This window comes from Prenolepis imparis, unplaced genomic scaffold (assembly GCF_030444845.1).
Source record: "Prenolepis imparis isolate NDT839.2.m4 unplaced genomic scaffold, iyPreImpa1.0 SCAF_8, whole genome shotgun sequence".
Classification (NCBI taxonomy): domain Eukaryota; kingdom Metazoa; phylum Arthropoda; class Insecta; order Hymenoptera; family Formicidae; genus Prenolepis; species Prenolepis imparis.
This window is the reverse complement of record NW_028141166.1, coordinates 16,987,548-17,011,113: the sequence shown is the minus strand read 5'-3', so window position 1 is coordinate 17,011,113 and position 23,566 is coordinate 16,987,548. Positions and strand designations below refer to the sequence as shown.

Sequence of the window (23,566 nt, the reverse complement as noted above, 5' to 3'; positions counted from 1 at the left end):
CAAATTTAATATTGTTAAGATTTGATATTTAATATAATATTAACTTATACACTTTGCGATAATAATATTGTGTATATATATATAAGTTTTGTATAATAGTTATATTTTAGGAGTAAAAAGATAACTTTTTTGAGAGCAACTATATATTGCATTCTCGTATTATTTTTATACTTTGAAAGTTGCATAAAAATTGATATACTGATATATTAAATACATAATATTAATGGATGTATTATATGTAATAGATATATTTAATTTCTTAATTGATCAATTTGTATACGTTTGAAATTACACACACAATTCAATATATTCAATACATAAAAATGCATAATGTATATGAAAGATACACATTTATTGAGATGTATTTATTCAATAAAATATACCATAAAAAATGTACTATTTTATATATATTAGTTTATATATTTATTATCTAATATTGAATATATATATTCTATTTGTAATCTCTCTCTCTCTCTCTCCTTTTTTCTCTAGATTTTTATTCCATTTTTTATTTTAAATATATACGAATATATTGAAATATTAACTTTTTATATTATAATATTTAATATATGATATTTATTTTTATATTTAAATACTATTTTATTTGAAATGCATGAAGTATTAAAAAGTATAGGAGAACATGTGACGTGAAAATTTGTAATGTCTCATGGAAACATCACCTTAAAGCGCACCTGTTACACGCATGTTTTAGACGATCTAGTAACATCTTCGTTCATGTTTCAACCAAATAAGGCGAAGGGCGGAACAAGTATTGCGAACGTGAGTGTGTGTGTGGGAGGTGCTGTCGCGACTGTCGTACGTATTGTCATAGCAGCTTTTCGTAGGCTTCAGGATTCTATTTGACATTTCGTTAAATATCAGTGGTTGGAGAGAAGACTGCGTACCGGGAAGATGTCGTATGAAACAAGTAAGTCGCAGTGTAAAAACACTTTAGGTGTTCGCGGACCAGCTTGCCGTACTGTACGATATTTCACAACTGTATAAAGTATCACTTCTCGATTTCGTCCGGTTTATTTGTCCCTTGGTCGGACCATAAGATCGTTATAATATTATATCGGGCGCAAAAGAGAAAGATTTTTAGGTGCGTAATTTTCTTTTCATTCCTTGTATTCGTCGAAATGAGTTGTAGTTTATGTCTCGTCTTTTTTACTTTTCATTTAACAATAAGAATCAGAAGTCTCGTCGTGCGTGACATGATATGCCGGACGCGCGGCCGACGTCAATCTATATCTATATGTGTAGGGTGTTCGAAAATTATTGGCATTGTCGCGCAGATTTAAGAGAATTTGAGATAAATGTGTTGTTACTGAAAAAATAGACAAAAAAAGATTTTTTACGCGAAATAAGGTTTCATAATGTATATAAATAATATAAATAATAAATTTGTTATTTAATTAATCTTCAAGAATTTTTATAATTTATTGGGGTTTTAAAATATTTGAAATTTTATACACATCAAAATATATAACAAAATATATTAAAAGTTAAAAAGCTGTCAAATAGAAGATTGATCCTAATCAGAAGTTTTATATTGATTTTAAAATATATCAAGATTTTTTAAACACTCGGTATATAGCCACATCAGTAAAAAGGTGAATCACAACAGATATTAAATGTTAAAGATTGGACCTCAGATAATGGTTGATTACATTTATCATTACACTTTTTTTCTCTTATCAGACAAACAAAAGATATAAAAAGGAAAATTGTTTAATAATAAAGAATATATTTAAAAAATTTTTATTTTTATTTATATATAGAGAAAAAAAGAGAGAAAGAAAACTATTATTAATTATAAATATAGTTAATGTACATATTATTCAAAATATAAAAAAATCCTTAATAATACTATACTTTCAGAGCAGAAACTATAGCTTGATGCAGGATATACTGTAGCTTGTCTCAAAATAATTTGAAATATTAGAAATTGGATCTATGCCAATGTATCAAGAACGAGTATTTTAGTTCCAGCAACTGGATGTATTATGTGTTGTTTGCATGTTATTTAATCTCTTCTGTTTATATATTTTTTTAATACAAATTTCCTTTTTTTATTTCTTTTTTATTTATCTTTAATTATAATTTAATTTTTATTTACCTATTATTATGTATTTACTATAATCAAAATAATATTATACTTAAATAAATAGTAAAAAAGTAATAGAATTTTTATGCACATAAATTATTTTTTATTGCATTAAACGAATAAAATAATAAAAAATAACATATTAACTGAATATATTAAATTATTTCTTACAGATGTTATTCATATCTAATTTATTTAATATATACTTATTTACTATTGAAGATATTGCATTTGTATATTATATTCCTTATTATTTCTTGCTTAATTATTTCTATTTTTTTGCATTACAGAATATATATTCGCGGCATTACCGAGGACCCAAAGAGGGCAGCCTCTCGTGCTAGGTGGTGATCCCAAAGGAAAGAACTTTTTATACACTAATGGCAACAGTGTTATCATTAGAAATATTGAGGTAAATTTTTATATTGTAACAAATCTTTTTTTCATTATTTAAAATAATATAGATATTAATTTATATATTTTTTAAAATATATTACAGAATCCAGCAATTGCAGATGTCTATACAGAACATTCTTGCCCTGTGAACGTTGCCAAATATTCTCCTAGTGGTTTTTACATAGCCTCAGGAGGTATATTATTAATAATATTTATATATATGTTACTAATACATATAGAACTTTTAAATTAGAGAATTATACATAATAACTAGGAATTATTATTCGTAATATATTGCATAATATTTATAATCTTTGACAATTATGTATCATTACCTATTTATTCAAAATTTTATAGCATAGGATGTTCTACATTTCTATCAATTCTTTATCTAAACATTTATGTAATATGCTTTTATTTCAGATCAATCAGGAAAAGTACGTATTTGGGATACAGTTAATAAGGAGCATATATTAAAAAATGAATTCCATCCTATCGGCGGGCCAATTAAGGATATTGCTTGGTCACCAGACAGTCAGCGCATGGTCGTAGTTGGAGAAGGAAGAGAAAGGTGCTCAAACACCAACTACAATAAACGAAATATTATTAAGAAAATAGTATAATACAATATTAACATATTAATAATTATGTTTAGATTTGGACATGTCTTTATGGCAGAAACAGGAACATCAGTGGGTGAGATCTCTGGTCAAAGTAAGCCTATAAACTCGTGCGATTTCAGACCGACAAGACCATTTCGATTAATAACTGGAAGCGAAGATAATACTATTGCCGTGTTTGAAGGACCTCCATTTAAATTCAAGTATATATGATGGCCTATGTTTATTCTATATTTCCATTAAGGATTTTCTAGTGTCTTATTGCCTGTCTCATTTACTTAGGATGACAAAGCAAGAGCATACTCGTTTTGTTCAAACCGTACGTTATTCGCCTGATGGAAATCTATTTGCTTCCGGTGGATTTGATGGAAAAGTATTTATATATAATGGAACAACTTCTGATCTTATTGGGGAAGTAGGATCTCCTGCGCACCAAGGTGGAGTCTATGGGGTGTGTAATATTAACTCTCGTTTGACGTAACAATGATGACAAATTATTTCAAATGAATTTTAATGATTTATAAAAATAACAATGAGAGTAACATTTATTTTTTTATATTATAGGTTGCGTGGAAACCTGATAGTAAACAATTATTAACTGCCTCTGGAGATAAAACTTGTAAACTGTGGGATGTAGAAACGCGTTCTTTAATTACCGAGTTCAATATGGGAACAACAGTCGATGATCAACAAGTTTGTAACTTATATAATCAATTTATAAAATAAAATTTCGAAAAAGGTAAATATGTTATTGAAATAATTTGTACTTTTAGGTAAGCTGTTTATGGCAAGGAAACCATTTATTATCCGTGTCACTTAGCGGCTTTATCAATTATCTTGATGTCGATAATCCTCAGAAGCCTATAAGAATAATAAAAGTAATTCTTGTTTTTCTTACTAATTTATCTTTTAAAGTTTCTATTCAACTCCTTTCTCTTTTTTCGATACTGTTTTTCAATCCGATATTTTTCAGGGTCATAATAAACCAATAACGGTACTAACATTAAGTCCTGATAGAGGTACGATTTATACTGGTTCTCACGATGGTTATATTACCAATTGGAATGCGGAAACGGGGGAGAATGATCGTGTACAAGGACATGGTCATGGTAATCAAATTAACGGGATGAAGGCCGCGGGTAATTTACTTTATACCGCCGGCATCGATGATACTTTAAGATCAATCGATATCGCAACAAATGCATACGCGGAGACGTCTGTAGTAAAATTGGATTCGCAGCCACGAGGTCTGGATATATATAACGATATAGCTGTAGTGGCCTCAGTCCGACAGGTAAATCAAATACAGTGTCTACGAAGATAGTTTTCGATTTCTCGAATTTATTTAGCAACTCTAAGAATTATAAATTTATTATAGAACTTGCTATAAATATATTCAAAAAAGCACAAATTACCTTTGTGAGCACCTTCCATATATAATAAATTTATCACTTGCATAAAATACAATGGTATTCTTTACAGATCGCAGTTACACAAAACGACAAAAAGGTGTCGAATTTATCCATTGATTACGAACCATCGTGTGTGTCAATTAATCAAGAAACTGGAGATGTAGCTGTTGGCTCTACATCCGACAATAAAGTTCGTTCTTTATTTGTACAGTATATGAAAAAATGTAAAAAAATAAGATTTATTAATACGTATAATTTATTTTATGTAGGTTTATATTTATGAATTGTCGGACACTATACTAACTCAAAAGACTGAATTAGAACACCTGGGTCCAGTTACGGATGCTTCATATAGCCATGATAATAAATATTTAGTTGCCTGTGATGCAAACAGAAAAGTTATATTATATGCTGTACCAGAATATAAGGTAAAGTACATTTTATAGAGAATATAATTTTTTAATAGATTGTTTAAATTTTTAATTATATACAATCAAAAATATAGATTTTGTATGATTGAACTTATATTTGTCATGATATACAAAAGAACGTAGCGATAACAATTAAATTTTAAAATAATTAAATTTTCTTCAGATATTCCTCACTGCCAAAAAATTTATATAATTTACTTCTAACAATAAATCAAATTAGTTTTATAAAGTTGATATAAAATATAATTATAATATTTAATCACTCAATAGAATTTTATGCACTATATGTATATGTATGTGTAATTCAGTTTGCAATGCGTATAAATAAAGTAGTTATATCTATGCTTTTTTTAACGAATTAATTGTTATTAATGATTTGTTATATGCTTATTGGATTACCAGAGGGTGAGTGACATAAATATAATTAAGAGTCCATATGCGAATCACAATTACATAAAAATATAAATTTGAATTTAAAAGGCTTATAAAAGCTGTACATGGCTCTTTACTTTAAAATATATATTTATTTAATTCGCAGTTGGCGCATAATAGAGAATGGGGTTTCCATAATGCAAGAGTAAACTCTGTTGCATGGTCTCCGAATTCTGACATGGTTGCAAGCGGTAGTCTCGACACAACTATTATTATCTGGAGCGTAACAAATCCTGCGAAACATACTATCATCAAAAGTAAGTAAATTTAGGAAGTATAGTAAATTTAATTTAAATTTTTTTCAATAGATTGTAATTAATAAAGCAAAAAAATTCTTGTTTTAGATGCACATCCTCAGAGCCAAATAACACGCTTAGTCTGGCTGGACCAAGAAACATTAATCTCTGTTGGACAGGACTGCAATACTAAAATATGGCGTATAGAAAAGATATAATTAACTTTTGGAAGAATTTATTGTCACTTTTAAGGAAAAACTCAATTTTGGAAGCATTTTATTTATTACGTAGTCTATGAATATTGTATATTATTTTTTAATACAATCCTTAATATATGATTAAAAAGATTATATTGCAATCTTTGCATCTCTTTTTATTGATTTCATTAAAATTACAAATTAATTTACATTCCATATAACTACTTCTGGCCTCCTGCTGCTTTATCTCTTTCAACATTTCTAAATATATTATATATTTGCACTAAAAGTCACGCAACTTATCTAATTTGTCTTTATTAAAACTGTAACAATAACAAGAAAGCGATAACAATTCGAACACTAAAGGTCTTCAGGAACATGATCACACTTTGTTGTTTGTACATTTAATGAAATAAGGTGTTATAGCTTTTCTTATTATTAATCAGTCCAGTGCTGTTCTTACGAATAAAAGGTACTATGAATTCTGTCACTAAATTATTCTCTAGTGCAATATGTTTAGAACACAATTTTTTAAAACGGATATATTTTTTAAATATATTTAATAAAATATTTTTATCTCTTTCAAACTTTCTTTTTGTGATTGCACCAAAAATTTTTGATAGAAAGGTATTCTAGCAAAGGTTAAAATGTCTATATATACATATATATATATATATATATTAAAATAGCAGTGACTTCACCATCACAGTAGTGGTGGTTTTGACGTGTACCTTGGACGTTTCTGCGAAGAAGCCACCGGATGTCTATATGACACATGTTTTCTTAACGCATCTCGCGATCGCGATACGTGCGAGCACGATGTGCAGCTGTATGAACTATTGCTATGTGTCTCCAAGTGTACGCGCAAGTTGTATTGATTGCTCAACTGTTTACCACAAATGAAACAAGTAACACTAGATTTATTGTAGGCCTGAGAAGTTTTGCCGGATGCGGATGCTGCAAGCAATTTGAAATTTGCGTCCCACGCGGCCGATGGTGATTTTACATCCTCTAAGGCAATTTGATCCTCTGTGATTGAAGCGGTCTCGTCCGCTATACCTTCCGAGTATCCTTTATCGAGATATTTATTAACAGATACATTAACAGGACCAGACGTTTTCTCTCTTTGGTTTAACTTTGCGTTTATGGAGTAATAAGGTTTTGTCTTCACGCAATACGGTATACTTTCTTGATCGTTGCTGGGCTCTTCATCGTCTAAATTATCTATTACCTCGTGCAGAGATGCAGGTACCGATTCTGATTCAGTAGTCGTTGTATTATCTTTCGATTCCGTCGTTATTATTTCATCGTTCGACAGTTTTTCCTGAGACATTATTGGTGGCTGTGCATACAAGCCGTTATCATGTTTTGAATTTTTCTGAAATAAAAAAATGTCATGTTTACACATTAAATATTACGGCGCCATGTCTCATATTAAAAACACTTAACTTTGATATTTTCAATAATTAAGCGATATGTAATAATGTTAAGATTTATACAAGAATATAAATCATTTTTATCTTTCAATATTTATAGTATAAACGTAAAATCTGATCTAATTCTAAGTAAAATATACATATATGTGGATATTAATGACATACAAGCAAAAAAATGTATTCGTTTAAAAGTATTCTTTAATCAAATAAATTATCTAAAAATATTCTGTATTACGCAATGGATTATGCATTGCACATTAATTATTCATTTTTGTGCAATTTGTTCGTTGCTCTTAATTTAAATTGATATTTGATAAAGAAATATTACTTAAGGATATTTAGCATGATAATTTTTAAAACATATTGTTCTTTTGATTTATGTTTCATTATATACATTCATTAAACAATAATAAAATTTTTCTAACATATTTGCTCTTATGTAAAAAAAAAAAAAAAAAGTAATCAGTTTATACTAAACTCTAATAGTTTAGCACCTAAAAGTACTTAATTGACTTATATCTCATTGTCAGAAATTTATTTACAAGAATTACTTTGCCTGAAAATCTCTGGATTTGACAAATTAACGCTAAACGTTTGTTATCACCACACTTGACTAAAATGTTAAGTATTATTGTTCTGCGAAAAACAAAATGTATCGTATAAAATTGCCGTTCTATAACTTTGCTAAACAGTTTTTTAGTAATTTAGAGATCCGTGGAAGAAGCTATATTTTAGATATACCTGTAAAGTCATTCTATGGGGTAAGGTTCCATGGGATGCATCCACTTGCATTTAGTTGCAACACACACAACGATCTTGATCTCGTGGATATCGTTTTTATTCATTATCGTTCCTTCTCGATGCATGTACGAACATAATATGTGTAGCTGTATAATATCCTTCGTGAGGTACTTCTTGAGGAACGACAGTGAATGTATTTAAGTGACCTGAACAAAACAACACGATCATAGGATAATATAAAAGGATCAAGAAAGGAACAAAAGCGAACGCGTATATTTCGTTCTTCGTTCTGCTGAATAAGTACGAAATTAATTTAAAAAAATTAATCTCGGATCTTTCTAAAAAATATTTGCGACAATATAGTGGCAATTCTGTAATTTGTAAACTATTTGGTATCAAACATGCATGTTATAAGGATATGCATTTACAATTATATGTAAGTTGCGATACATCAAGATTGATTGATGAGACATAGAAAAGATATATATTCTATAACAGATATAATGCTTATAACATTTGTTATCGAATAAATATCAGATCATGGATATCATAATCTATAAATGTTAGAATTTAAATATTAGAGTTTAAAGAAATTTTAAAATAATATATATTGGCCTATTTCTCGTGAAAAACAGTATTATTTATTTCAGTTCTTGAATAGAAATATTTATTTATTACAATGAATAATTAATATATTATATTAATAATTAGAATGAAAAGAAATGCATTGTAGATAAAAATAATACAACTTATTAATAAAAAGAGTATTACATAAGATTTGTTTTGCTATATATGTCGATTATGTTGTTGAACACATCTATAATTATTTTAGGCAAATTTGTATATATTGTATATTTCTTAATATGTATATTTCCGAGTATATTTCTGAACAAATGGTAAACTGTTTAGTACATATATTTATGATAGAATAATAGAACTGTTAGGGGGAATCATATTATATTATAACGGCGCTTAAAAAAATACATGCGTTACAAGCAATCTGAAACTTTTATTCGAGATAGCAAGCATAAAGATCAAGTATTATTCATGCTAATTACCTTAAGTACTAAATAGCACGCCATTAATATCACAATTTTTATTTCTGAGTATATTATAATGTAATATAATTATTATGCACACATATTTATTTATCAATATATTATACATTTTTTTGCATATAATTAGCAAGCTTTCAAATATTTGATCTAAATTTAAAACTCATTATCAATGATAAATAATAACAAATTGCCTCATATTTCTATGATGTGTTTCTCAAATATAAGTTATATAAGTTATATATTTTGCAAATTAATAATTAAATATTAAAATTAGTATGTAATGGAAATTTATAGTTAATAAATATATCAATATTTTTGTACATAAACTTTCATAAACTATTACGTATGACGCCAAAAATGTTGATAAGAGAAAAAATTACAGGTAGAAAATTATAGAAATATAAGTACAATATATTCAGAAAGTACAATATAAGTATAGAGAGATGGATTACATAATTCTTTTTTTATGCAATATATACTTCTTAATATTTAAAAAATATAATAGTTCTCTCATATTTTTTTATATATTGACTAATAAGGAACACTTACCCCAGCCATATCAGCTAATCCACAAATATGTAATGTATCAGCCATAGCTAAAAGTGCAGGTAATTGTTCTTGGTAAATATTCACTTCGCCATTATACATAAATTTGACTAAAGCACGTAAATTTGCATATTCCATGCCTGGCAACACAATAACAGGATGTTGCAAAGAGCTTAAGTCCTAAAAATTTATTCATAAAGTTCTATAATATCTTATTATTAGTATAAGTTTAAATCAAATATATGATTTGAGAGATTAATATAAGCGATACTATATTGACTCTATAGGAAAATTAAGAGATGATTTCAGAAATGATTATATTTATTTTATTCAAATAATCAAATTAACAATATTAAATTTTTGTTATATTAAATCTTGGAACATATAAAGATAAACAAGTAGAAGAACAATGCAAAAGATATAATATTAATTATATTGTATAATATATTGTATTAAGAATAAAATCATTGAAAATACTTTTAAAAAAAGTTATATGTCTATTATATAATATTACTAATGAATTAATATGTTACATGCATTCACACAAAAACTAAATGAGATATCTCAAATAAATACCTTAAACAGTTCTTTAAAATAATAACTACAAGCTGAGAGTATAATTCTATGAGCATGAATGTGTCTACCACCAGCGCTCAGTGTGACATCTGTTAGATGGCCACCATCGAGCAGTTTTGGAAGAGAGCTCAATAATGTATTTTGGAAATTGTGCCATCGCAAACAAAACTGTTGACCCTCCATATCTGTTCTTGCTGTAGAAAGAAAACACCGCATTGAAATCTCACATTTCAGGAAGACATTGTTTTTAAATCTTAAAAAAACTACAAAAGAAAAATGACAAAGAATTAATTTCTATCGTGTACAATTGAATTTGCACATTAACAAAAATGCGAAAATTAAATGTAAGATCATTCTTGAAGAAATATAAAAGTCGTTCTATTACAGTTAGATATAGTTAGTGATACTTTTTTGCATGACATATGATCAGTTATTGTATTTGCTTACACGAACTTAACAACAAAATGTCTTTTATGTATATTTTATGTATATTGTTGCATAGAAAAATGTTAAAAATGTTGCACACAAGGTTTTAAAAAATTATGTGATGCAAAAACGAGATTACCAGTGAAGAAATATTCAGTTAGAGCGAAAAGAAATTCGCCAAACGCGATATAGAAAGTAGCACTGGTGAAGCCAGTTTAAGAGAGAGATATACAGAGAGACACAATACTATTTATTTAATCAGGCTGCAGGTTCCAGCCAAATCTATTATTGTACTGAGGTATGGCTGGAGGAAAAGAACAGCCATTGTGTGATTTACCGACGAGATAGCTTGTGACAATTAAATCGAAACGCGTAAAATCGCGACAGGGGGAATCGACGAGGAGACGAGAATTTACATGCACTGTGTTTCTTACCTCGTTAAAATCGCTGTCCACTGTAAACGCGATTATTCTTTCTATGTACATACATACAACACTGCTCTCTTTCGTTTGGCGATCGCCACAATCACGAGTGACACGAAGATAGTAGATAGAATCCATCGACAAGTTGCACGACCGATAATCGATACTGTCGACCTATCGATATTATATATCGAATCGATTAATATCGAAATAATTAAATTTTCAAACAGGCTTCGCACAGTCTCATCTCGATTAAATTCCTAATTAAATTTTGAAATTGTTTATATATCATACAATAAATTTTGCGTATATTATCTGAGTTACTCGAAATCAGACATGCATTATTAGTTTTATAATTATATACGCATTTTGTATACACGCAGTAAAACTTGAAAAAAGATATGCGCACAATATGCAAGCAATTATAATTATATATATATACATATATATATAATTATATAAATATATATATAATATATATATATAATATATATATATAAATATATATATAATTATATAAATATATATATAAATATATAATTATATATTCAATATATAAATTATATGTCGCGGACATCATAAGTCGGGAATACAATGTAAAATATCGCACGCTCATTAATTATATTCGGATATAATTGTAGTGTGCGTGTAATTATAATTAATTGTTTTCGTAAATGCACGCATAATACTGTAATTAATTGTTTTCGCGAAGAAGTGCGCAAGTGCTGCGAATGAATAAAAATGATCAATGCAGTTTGTAGATCTTTATATCATAGAAAACCATATATGTCTTTATCGTTATTATTATTATCGATTTTATTATTTTGTATAGCTATACAGAAAAGTCATGCTTATAACTGCAAAATCGCTTAACACGCTCAAGCTCGGTTACATCGGACTTTCTTTGAAAGATATATATAATATGCAATTTTAAACGTGCCATACTCGATCGCGTTTTTATAAAACCATCGAATAAACCATCACCATTCCTACTACGCCGCAAGTTTCAAACGATTTCTCAATTATATCACAGAAATACAGACTTTAAATTCGAGTGATAATTTGAAGACATACAATTATAAAACAGTATTCGTAATGGGTGATCGAAAAATTTGTAAAAATCACGTACAAACCTGTGTGTATATGCTAATTAGAAACAATTAATCGACGGTTTTAAAAAGAAAATTACTATGATAATAATCTATCGAAAACAAAAAATAAATTGACGATTTATACTCGTCTGATCGTATATAAATACACGATCTTCTCGTATCTGTTTTACAATTTTATATACAATTATTTTTTTTCGTTTATAACGCTTAAGATTAATGTAAGAATTATAATATCGTGTGATTATAAAATAATTATAATTATACGTTTGTATTGCCTATCTAGAAAACGTATAATAAAATCTACAGCATTTATAATTAATAATAATAAAAACTTTGTATATCGATAACTATGTTTAATGTTAATATAACAATTAATATGTCAAAAGAATATTTTCTTTGTTAAATATTTAAAGAATGCAACGAGAATAAACAAAATACTAATGACTAACACATATTAATTAATGTTTGCGAATAAAAATAGCATACTATTATCACGCAAACGATGTCCGATAATGACTGTATGAGACGGTGTTCGTACATATATATAGCCACTGTCATTTGTAATAGCGCTCCTCTCAACGCTTCGTCATGTGGTCATTGCCGGACACTCTATACATACATATATATATATATATATATATATATATATATATATATATAAACATATTTTTATAAAGTCTATCTAAAGTATGCTTCAGAAATATTCCATAAAATGCAATAATGCCGTAGATTAAAAAAATTGTGATATTTTGCAATATCTCATCGTTAATTATGTTAGGCACAGATATTTCATCTATATTTCAATTATTCATTCTAAAACGTTTTTATGTTTACAATTTTCATTAATTACTAAATTGAAAACTTGGTTTTCTTTCAGCCGTTTTTCACTTATTTAAATCTCAATATTGTAATATAAAGATTTGCAACTTTGCACTGTAGTTGAAAAAAATAATCTTAAAACTATTTAACATCTAAAGAAATTAAAGAAATTGAAGAAATCATTTTCTTCGACACTAAATATAATGCTACATTTTTTTTTTAGTGCAAAGTTCCTGTACCCATAACCCTGTCAATGCAATCTTAGATTCGAAATTAGCTCTACTTAATATTGATACCGAAAATTTCTTACACAAATCTCTTTGTTTCGTGTTACAGAATCGAATCTTCGAAAAAACGCGAGTTATTTTAAGTTATAAAAAGTCTAAAATGTAGAAGAAATGAGTAAAAGAGAGAGTGACAAAACACATATCGCATTCGCAAGATGTGCGCAATTCAATTCCAAGATTTGTAAATCCTGTTTCATGTCTAGAACTAATATATAAAATCCATGTATTCTCGCGATATGTCTATCTACATATACGTGTATATGTACGTTTGCTTATTCTGTAATATCCGATATTTAGACCAGCGCTTCTCCGCTATTCATAATCTCGAAGATTGTCCATAAATTTTCGTAAACTTGTACTTGCTGCTTTGCATCAGGTATCTGGATCGTTACATGTATAGTACACGCGCTCGTATATCATCGAATATTCGAAAATCTTTCAACAATATAATATTCATTCATATAATTTCATTTGTAGATATTGCTTAACGATATCGAAGATCGAAATCATTCAGTAGCGGCTTTTAGATATATACCGCTTCTAGGCAAAGTTATAACAATATTCGTTACTTATTAGCATACAAAATGTATTCTTTAAGCATTCTTATAGCTCCAATAATTTCATAATTTCAAAACACCTCGAATTTAAATTTACATTACATTTCGCAAATTCAATATCTCCATGATAAAAGGATTTATAATTTTTTTTAGTTCTTAAGTATCCTGTGGCGGTAATTTCTAATTATATGAAATCATCACAAAGTCTTTCATATTTTTATGTAAATTGGTCCGCGGTGCCGATCAACGTTCGAATTCTTTCCGATTCTTGTAAGGAGAGCGAATATTATCGCGTTAAAACCGCCGAATATCTAATTTGCCACAGAATAAAATTACTCATCGTGTATAATAAATTGCCGACACGTGCGCGCGTATAATATTCTTCTTTTGTTTTTTTTCATAGGTGCGATTACTATTGTGGTCCTTCGCCGTGGAGTAAAGTGAGTATAGCATTTCTAAGAGCAAAGTTCGAAGTAAAGGAAGTGTCGTGCAACGATTCATTCGTCATTGGACTAGTGTATTTTCCGCACAGGAACCATTCGTTTATAGCTGCTCTTTCATAAGTAAATCCATCTAGAAATTAATGATCAATTAGATTTATTAAAATAAATAAGTATGTGTGTAACACGTAATTTCTAATAAAAATAATAAAAAATGTGATTTGTATATAATATCTTCACCTGAACACTGCACAGGTTCTTTCATTATCTCGTGCGTTATAGGACATAAGAATTCATGAGGAATCTCAGACTCGTCTATATTTTCCATAATATTGCAATCTTCACGTTTCAGCCAATATAATTGCTTCTTCAGTGTCTCGATCGCCTACGAATATAATTTAAATATAATTAGTTCAAAATAAAATTAATTAAAAATTATTGTTATATGCACCTCTTCGTCGTCTTCAATTTGCAACCGGGATATCAGCTCGTTTTCCGATATGGACAACAAATGTCGTCCAGTCAATCCCAGAGAAAGCACTTTCCTAGAAAGTCTGGATAATTCAATTTCATTTAACCATTTCAAAGTATCATGCACCTTCCAATCTGCAATCTGAATGACAAAATATTATTTTATCAAATGTCATTGAATATCATATATGTGTATTTTTTATATTTTAAAACATTACTGACCCTCTTCTTCTTGTTCCTCAAACTGTCTATTAAATTACTTTGCGACACTAATTGCTGAGGCACTTTCCAAACCAAAACAGTTTTATCCAGGGCGCCTAAGAGAAATATTTCTTATTACAATAAAATAATTTTATACAATTTTGATTATGAGTCTTCTATATAAAAAATATGCAAGTCCGAAAAAATTTTTATTTAAGTCGAAAATTGAGCAAAAAGGAAGAAGTTCATAACTTGATCATTGATATACATATGTAAAATATAATCTCGAGACCTGTGGCGAAGAGTGACGTGTCCTCAGAGAATGCACAGGATGTGACGAGACTGTCGTGATTCTCTAGAACGTATAGACAACTTCTGGAAAACTGAAAACGCATATTAATTCTCGTGAATATTCTTGCATTTTTTTTTTAAATTAAATTTTATTAAATTATCTTGATTACTCACAACACTCCATATGCGAGCTGTTCTGTCCGTTGCGACGCTACCTAGAACTTCTCCGTGGATAGGCGAAAAACGAACACACATTACATTTCCACCGTGTCCGGTTAAGGATTTTTTTTCCTTGTAACGCGTTCTGGTATTGCTTGTGCCGATACTGTCCGAATCGGATGACGACTCGTTCGAGATAATTATGTGCCATAATTTAACCAACGAATCGTTACCACACGTTGCCAGTAAATATATTTGCTCGTTGACGTTCATATCTGTAGCTCTTGCTGCAAACAATTAACATTTGTCGCTAGATTTTACGTTAAATAATCTCTGTTAAATAACGGAAAAAAATTTATATTAATCGGCATTATTATTGATCGATATGCACTATAATTTTAATAGGATTAAAGCGTAGTTTAGCAGGATAATAATTAAGATATTTTTGTCTGCACGCACCGCATATGGCGGAATCTGGAGTAGGGCTGAAATCGCATCCTTGGACACCTAGATCATGACTTGCGTCGCAAACCATCAATGATTCGGAACCGTTCTTCTCATCCAGAGTATCAAAGAATCGCCAAGTACCCTCGTTGCACGCGGTCACCAAATAACGAGAATCGTGCGTAAACGCGATGGCCGATATCGCGTCGGCGTGACCCTCAAAAACACTATAATATTCCCTAACAATTATTGTTAATTATCTACATCTACAAATAGCAATTTAATTTATTCCGAATCATTATAAAAGGTGCATCGAATTTTTCATAGACAAAATTATCGTAAGATTCCATTTAAACTATATTTTTGTTTGAAAAATCCTCGGCAAATATTAAATTTATTTTCGGAGATATTTCACATCTATCAAAATTTATTTCTTACGAATTAATAATGTATTTATTTGTGTTATTTTCTATTGTTAACTGTACGTACTGTAACTGATCCATAGTTTCCACATCCCATAACATTGTTTTCTCGTCATCACCAGCTGTGGCAATTTTTGTACCATCCGGTGACCATCGACATACACGGATACCTGTTCCGGAATTGACAAACGAAGGTTTTGCTTGACTTCCGTTCTGTTGAGAAAAATTGTCATAAATAAGAAGCTAGCCCACAATATTATATATTATATATTCGCCATAAAGTAACACTTACTTCTGTATCCCAAACCACAGCCGTCCCATCGAGAGAACAAGAGGCGAGCATGGAACCACATGGACTAAATTCCACGTAATTGACGCTGTAAGTATGAGCGTCGAGTGGACTGAAAGGCTTTTCTTGTATTTTAATTACTTCCTCTCCGTCTTCCTCTTCAGTTTCCACGCTCCATATACGCACCAGTTTATCGCTAAAAAAATAAGATTATATCATAGTTTTTTTGTTACAATTTTATAATTAATTTCGAAGACTTACCCGGATGCTGAGGCTAGAAGATTATTTCCATAGAAGGCAACGCTGTTCACTGCTCCATTGTGCTCCTCCAGTCTTTGAATCAGTCGTACTTCGTTAGCATACGTCTCGACGTTTTTCATCACATCCTGTTCATACATAGTATTCTAAAATATAGAATTTTATTAACTGTCGCGTCATTTGTAAATTATTATTTACAATCATCAACTCACCTTTTCAGGATCATTCACGAACCACTTCGTTCCAACGTTTCTTGAGAGTTCCGAATCGACAGTTAAATTCCCTGCCAAGTCCCAAACGATTACCGATTTATCATTAGAGCCTGCAATTATATTAAGGATTAATTGCTTTGAACGGAATCATTAATCTTTCTGGAAAAGTAAAAAAAAAAAATATATATATATATATACCTGTCGCTAATAAGCTTCCGTCACGCGAAAAAGCGCAGCAAGCGATGTATCTGTTATGACCGGAGAGTATCGTTACTACCTTTCCTGAGCTCTATAAAAAAATTAGATTATTAAAAGATTAACTGTTAAATTTTGACAATTAACTTCTCCATTAAAAGACAAGTATCTTACTGTTTCCCAAATTACTGCCGTTTTATCGAGACTACAGCTAGCAATGTATAATCCGTTGCTACTGAAACGGACGCAAGTTAAGGCACTGCTGTGCTTTTCCATCACTCTGCAAAGCTGTACAATGGCTGTAGAGGGTTGGGCCTCGCATTTATTCTGGCTCACTGTGATTTCCCATAATTTCACGTCGTGATCATTGCCGCACGAGACTAGTTGATAAAGTTTAGTGTATGGCTCGTTACCTGTGCGATAATAATTACATCACTTATTGACTAATACGACGAAATCTTATGTAATTAATTTTTTTAGATTCGTTCGAACAATATCTGTAGCAAGCTTGCGTACATGTGACTTCTTGAAAAGTGGAGAAGTCGCAAGAAACCACTCCCATGTCGTGAGCATCGTCGATTGAGGCGAGTTCGGCGACATCCTCATTGCTAGACGTACAAGTGTCAATCAGCTCGGCAGTGGAAAATAGCTTTAGGACGCCCAATGTGCAAGAGGTGATCAACCAGCTGGAATCTGGTGAAAAGGATACGCTCTGTACAGCGCCCTCGTGCTTTTGAAAGCATCTATAAATCGTGATAATGTGATATAATATATATAATATTTAATCAGAATGCAAATTTTTACATATAACAATTATTAAAAAAAAAATTACACGATTTTGCGAAAAAATGATTATAAGAGGTCTTGCCTGATTAAATTGCGGTGAATCAAATCCCAGATACAGACTTGCCCATTATCTCCGGCGGTCGCGAGTAATGTCGAATCCGGCGAAAATCTGCAAACTCTCACCACTTCACCGCCCATCTGCACCATAGTGTGTATCTTCGCCCCCGTCTTTGAGACAAAATAGATTTATATTAATAAAAGAAATAATAATTACGAAAATATAATTTACAATTTTAATTAACAAACTTTTTAACGACCTTACATTTCTTTTAATATTATTATCGCAATAAGAAGACTACAATAAATAACATGCGCTATAGCGACAACTTCTATACGTAAAAAAAATTATTCGATTGTGTAACTTTAAAATTACAAAAAAGCCTAATGACTACTATAATTATACTATTACAGATTGTACGCTTTTATTTACATTTTACATATTTTTAAACCTACACGTAAATTCCAAAGCAGTGTGGTACCATCTATGCTGGAAGTGGCTAACATGGTGGATTGAGGGCTGACCTTGACCGAGGTCACGCCATACTTGTGTCCCATCAGGGGCGAGAAGTAAGCTTCCACATAGCCAGTACCGGGTTGCCATTCCCAAACTCGAACGCGTTTGTCTCTGTTATTAAAAAATCAGTATCAAAGCGCCTTGCATCGTGCGCGTGCATTGATAATTAATATTTACCCGGATCCCGTTATCAGCACGCAATCACCAGCGAAGTCGACGCTATTTACATCGCTGGTGTAAACTGTGAGAGTCTGCAAGGCTTGCACGTCGCCTATGGCAGTCATGTTTTTTCAGATTAACGGATTACTTAGCTGTAAAGATGTATACAATATTAATCAGCTGTGTGCGTCACTTGTCAAAGTCAAATCGATGTCATCCGCTTAATGAAAGAGCACTTACTACATGACTGATGATATGATCGTTAATCTTTTATCGGAAGGAGAGACCTATAATACGTAGTTTAAATCGCATTTCGTCTTTCTGTCTATAGTAATGATAAATGTTGAATTCATGTTAGAATAATTTATCGATTAAAAAATAAGGTCATATTCAAAAGACAAGCTTTTCCAGACATCGAATAGCGGAATGTGATTGACAAGTACGTCATTAAGTTGTCACAGTTTAATATTAAATTTTATTACATGCACATGTATCATAGATATCTCTTTAAAATTGATATCTATTTGCGTTGAATAAATATGTATAATATTCTGTCTATAGATGTTACATAGCAATGTCGAAAGAGTAATGAAACACGAAGAGAGAAACACCTTTAACCTTCGCTTTTCAATGCTCGCAAACGTGTACATATGTACATACGCGTTTCTCAATAATACATACATTACAAATCGACTAACTGTTCTACAGGTGGGTATACGTAAGACATTGAATGTGAATAAGCTTCTGAAAGTCAGAGAACCTTGGCATTGACCGTATCACGAGTCTTAAAAGGTATCTATCGCCATCGATTTGCAAAGTATATTAATTTAATTTCTAATTGACGAGATATAGCATTGAAATAAATCATCGATTTGACTCATATAACTTAAATTCGTTGTCATTTCATCGTTAGAGTAGAGTTAGTATTTGATTTTTAAGATAAAAACGAAAAAATCCTAAATGTGTAAACCTATATATCGTGTTAATAATTTTTATAATTATCGCTGTACAAATAATTCCGTATTTTTGAAATACATACGATATATATATATATGAATAAAATAAAAAGTTTTTACAATGTAAAGACAAATGTCGGACGTATTGTTAGACAGTAACACATGAGAGTTTAACGCTGACGTGTACTACATAAAAGTTATCGATTGTATTTATCTGTTCTATCTCTCTATATAATGTGCACAAATATCACATTATTATAGTTACGATCGATATAGTGAATAAAATAAAAAAAACTCGCTAATGCTACCTATAAAACATTTGTTGCTATATACAATTAATGATAAGATAAGCTATAAATGATGATGTACTTGAGATAAAATTGTAATGTCATGTGATAAATAAAAATATATTGCTTGTGCATATAGTATCGATAAAGTACGATGTTATCAATTTTGCGCTGAAAAATTTAATGCGCTTATCAATGCATTACATTTATTTTGAAGAAACTAATATAATAAATACTAATGTAATATCGTGTAAATTATTACACGATTAAAATATCATCCTATTACGCGTTACGCAATTTTATATAATATTATAATATTATATTTTATATAATATTAATACAAATAGTATATAAAGTATTATTATCTCGATCCACGTATTTCGATTTCGAAATATATACAAAATTATATTAGCCATAAACTTTATATGTAATGAAAATATATGAATAATGAAAAATATAAAGATGAGTTAGGAATCTACAAATACATTATTAAGCGTTAATAAATATTTGTTAAATTAGAACTGATGTTATTTTTCGCGTTAGAAAACAGCGTGCACCAAAGAGTTGAATGACTCTAAAATATATTAATATATACCCAGCATTAATAATACCCTTCTAATATAAAAATAGCTATTTAACAATTGATCTGTAACAATTTGCGTAGGATGCTGCTGTTTTTAATTTATTATCCAACCAATAAATCTCTCATTATAAATTATTGACCAACAGGATTTTAATCACGCGCAGATACAAATCGGTGCTCTCGAATTGTTTCTATTAAATCATATATATATTCGTAAAAAAAAAGAAAAAAAATTTACATTTAACTATTTTTTTTTTCGTCTCTATTAATACGATTTGCGGAGAATATTATAGGTTTATATAATTTTCTTGTATGTTATTTTACAATTATCATTTCTCTCGTACACTCACTCGTAACGAAGGCACATGTTCCAGATACTAGTCGACACTCTCTCGTCTCGGTGCTTCGTTGTTCCATCAACAAACACGAACGGGATATATGATTTTTATGATTTTGGGCTACGCGTGGCGAAGCGATGTCACATATTATTTATCACGATCCACATAGTGTTCCTGCCGACGAGACTCTTCGAACAGGATACCCCGGACAGGGCACCTGTCACAATGAAGTTAAACGCGCTAAACGCATGTCCACTGGCGTTCAGATCAATATTACAGAGGCGTAACGTGAGATATAAACTGTGTGCGGGTGTTTACTGCAAAATACAATATTAATGTGTATAGCTGTTTTTCTTTTCGTCGCGCGAGAGAGAATATTTTTTATATACCTGTACTTATCGTATATAATTCGTACAGATATAATTTTTATTATCTCTCCAGAGAGTCTACAGTAAGATGTGTTAACTACAGTTTGCTATATTTTCGCAATATACATATATATATATGCATATGTATGAATGTATATGTGTGACACTTATTTCAAGATAATATATAGCGAAAATATTCAAATATTTATACAATTGTATATTTATAAATAATAAAGAAATATGTGTATAACGAGAACGTAACAATTGGTATAAATTATAATTTTTTAGATCACATTTTAGTATATAAAGTCCACTAAATAATAAATGTTAATTTAATTTTAATATATATTGTGAAAATATAGCAAGCTGTAATTAGCACATTTCTGAATTAGCTCTTTCTGATAAATATTTTAAAAAATTGAAAAATACAAATTTACAATGAGTTTTACTATATAAATATCTAAGTATTTTTCTACGTATATATTAATATGAATAAAAAATTCATAATAATGGAAAATTATTACAATATTTTATTCATTGATTCGGCTCGGTTTATTCATTCATTTATTGTTTTGAATTTGCAATCTCAACGTCAAGATACGCCTGAATTTACTGCTGCATTTCGCGAAAAGAATTTTTTCAAATTAATTTGCCGAAAATGTAATTCGTATGCAGTAATAATGTGCGTCTCGAAAAATCATCAAAATTATTAAGAGAAATATATTTCGATAAGAGATAAAAGCTAAAGTAAAAGAGGAGAGCAATTTACGGATTTAAATTCGCAATTAAATTCGATATTATTAAAATAACATGAATTGAACAAGATTACACAATTTCCTTTTACTTCTTTCGAATCGTATTCTCCTAATATCATAAACTTAATTGCGAGCTTCGAATTCCGCGATTATCTCTCAATGACAGCTACTTACAATCAGCTGATTGCTCTGTCCAAACGCATGCGCAAAGTGCCCGGTACTAAAAGCACGTGAACGTATATTATATATAAACAGAAGATGACAGTCAAGATCGGTGGATGATCCGTAGAAGGAACGCCGTCGTTGTTTATGGATTGTTAATCCGATAGTAGATTGAAGAATCGTGTATCCGATGCCGCTTGGTAGCAAGCCAGAATGCACAAAATGCGGGATTCGCGAGACCCCGTTGTGGCATTCGACCGATGCTGGAAACTTGTGCAACGCTTGCTTGGAGGATGAACGGAACGCCGAGACGAATTCATCTTCCAAGGCAGACGAGGAGGATAAGAGTGGCTCGCTTAAACCTAGAAGAAGCACGAGAATCACGAGATATTGTAATGCGAAAGTGACAGGACCGCATAAAATTATACCTAAAGGCAAAGGTCGCCGGAACTTGTTTAAGAAAACGGTGTGTGAAAATTCTTGCACATGTATTACATCTATAATTTGTTAAGAAACTCAATGTTTAGTATACGAGAGAGAGCGTTTTTATATTTTCTGTTATTGAATAAAGATTTAAAGAAATATCTCAGAACTGATATTTATAGTTATAGAAATTGTGATATTATATAATTATTGAATATGAATGTATTATGATTTATGAATGTTTATGTTTACAGCCAGTCAAGGCACCTACTGCTACTGCAACTCCGGTCACTAGCAACTTTGTATTTTATAAAGGCACATATTTTCAAGTTGGAGATATAGTTTCTATGCAAGATGTAGATGGTGGTATTTATTATGCTCAAATACGTGGTTTATTGACGGATCAGTATTGTGAAAAAAGTGCTGCTGTTACCTGGCTATTGCCCACTACAGCAAGGTAATCTTTTATTCTATTAATTTTATATTTAACTTCATTGTGTGTGTGTGTAGTGAATATATATATTTAGTAATAATAATTTATATTAATTTAATAATACCATATTTTAGTCCACCACCAGAAGAAGGTTTTACTCCTGAAACGTATATAATTGGACCAGAGGAAGATTTACCACGCAAATTAGAGTGTATGGAATTTGTTATGCATGCTCCATCGGATTATTTTAAGTTAAAGAACACACCTTATCCACCTGCACTTACAGAAAAAGGAATCGGTTATATATGGACAACTCTTAAAAACGAATTAGCTATATCTAAAAAATGATTTGTTTTGTAACATAATTGTCAATGATTCAATTGCATAAAAATATCATTTATATGCAAACTTTTTTATGGATTTTTAGAATGTTTTTTAGAATATTATTTTTTACTCAAAAAAGCAGTGAGACTGCGTAAATAATGTTGCAAAGTTTCTATTAGTACAACAGAAATATACATAGAAAATAATACACATTGCTAGTTTGTT

The 23,566-nt window shown here is 30.0% G+C and overlaps 4 protein-coding genes across 10 annotated transcripts; 2 read left to right on the top strand and 2 right to left on the bottom strand.

Moving 5' to 3' along the window:
* Nucleotides 1-755: 755 nt before the first annotated feature.
* On the top strand, nucleotides 756-5,992 carry Flr (actin-interacting protein 1 flr). The gene is made up of 13 exons (XM_083043820.1): nucleotides 756-928; nucleotides 2,398-2,519; nucleotides 2,607-2,697; nucleotides 2,927-3,074; nucleotides 3,159-3,326; nucleotides 3,406-3,574; nucleotides 3,688-3,816; nucleotides 3,897-4,001; nucleotides 4,097-4,417; nucleotides 4,606-4,725; nucleotides 4,805-4,963; nucleotides 5,505-5,655; nucleotides 5,743-5,992. Exons 1-13 carry the CDS (start codon nucleotides 913-915, stop codon nucleotides 5,850-5,852), a joined length of 1,809 nt encoding a protein of 602 aa, XP_082899946.1. The 5' UTR covers nucleotides 756-912; the 3' UTR covers nucleotides 5,853-5,992.
* LOC145939492 (uncharacterized) lies at nucleotides 5,981-11,181 on the bottom strand. 2 transcript variants are annotated; one of them, XM_083043821.1, is made up of 4 exons: nucleotides 11,049-11,181; nucleotides 10,189-10,382; nucleotides 9,616-9,792; nucleotides 5,982-7,209 (listed from the first exon to the last, which is right to left on the bottom strand). In XM_083043821.1, the coding sequence occupies exons 2-4, from the start codon at nucleotides 10,369-10,371 to the stop codon at nucleotides 6,535-6,537; spliced, it is 1,035 nt and encodes a 344-aa protein (XP_082899947.1). In that variant the 5' UTR covers nucleotides 10,372-10,382; nucleotides 11,049-11,181; the 3' UTR covers nucleotides 5,982-6,534. The 2 variants fall into 2 exon arrangements, with proteins under 2 accessions (XP_082899948.1, XP_082899947.1); XM_083043822.1 differs by lacking the exon at nucleotides 11,049-11,181 and having other exon boundaries at nucleotides 5,981-7,209; nucleotides 10,189-10,380.
* Nucleotides 11,182-11,827: 646 nt separating this feature from the next.
* Nucleotides 11,828-22,315, bottom strand: LOC145940029 (WD repeat, SAM and U-box domain-containing protein 1). Of its 6 annotated transcripts, XM_083044806.1 has the most exons (20): nucleotides 22,174-22,315; nucleotides 20,889-21,193; nucleotides 18,953-18,999; nucleotides 18,731-18,864; nucleotides 18,493-18,664; nucleotides 18,062-18,207; nucleotides 17,710-17,936; nucleotides 17,368-17,606; nucleotides 17,197-17,287; nucleotides 16,999-17,108; nucleotides 16,790-16,932; nucleotides 16,532-16,724; nucleotides 16,307-16,452; nucleotides 15,833-16,056; nucleotides 15,389-15,660; nucleotides 15,216-15,306; nucleotides 14,945-15,039; nucleotides 14,703-14,864; nucleotides 14,492-14,636; nucleotides 11,828-14,384 (listed from the first exon to the last, which is right to left on the bottom strand). In XM_083044806.1, exons 4-20 carry the CDS (start codon nucleotides 18,835-18,837, stop codon nucleotides 14,224-14,226), a joined length of 2,724 nt encoding a protein of 907 aa, XP_082900932.1. In that variant the 5' UTR covers nucleotides 18,838-18,864; nucleotides 18,953-18,999; nucleotides 20,889-21,193; nucleotides 22,174-22,315; the 3' UTR covers nucleotides 11,828-14,223. The 6 variants fall into 6 exon arrangements, with proteins under 6 accessions (XP_082900932.1, XP_082900931.1, XP_082900933.1 ...); XM_083044805.1 differs by lacking the exon at nucleotides 18,953-18,999; XM_083044807.1 differs by lacking the exon at nucleotides 18,953-18,999 and having other exon boundaries at nucleotides 15,833-16,044.
* Nucleotides 22,316-22,351: 36 nt separating this feature from the next.
* LOC145940034 (GATA zinc finger domain-containing protein 1) lies at nucleotides 22,352-23,516 on the top strand. The gene is made up of 3 exons (XM_083044815.1): nucleotides 22,352-22,627; nucleotides 22,839-23,041; nucleotides 23,152-23,516. Exons 1-3 carry the CDS (start codon nucleotides 22,352-22,354, stop codon nucleotides 23,363-23,365), a joined length of 693 nt encoding a protein of 230 aa, XP_082900941.1. The 3' UTR covers nucleotides 23,366-23,516.
* The last annotated feature ends 50 nt before the right edge of the window (nucleotides 23,517-23,566 follow it).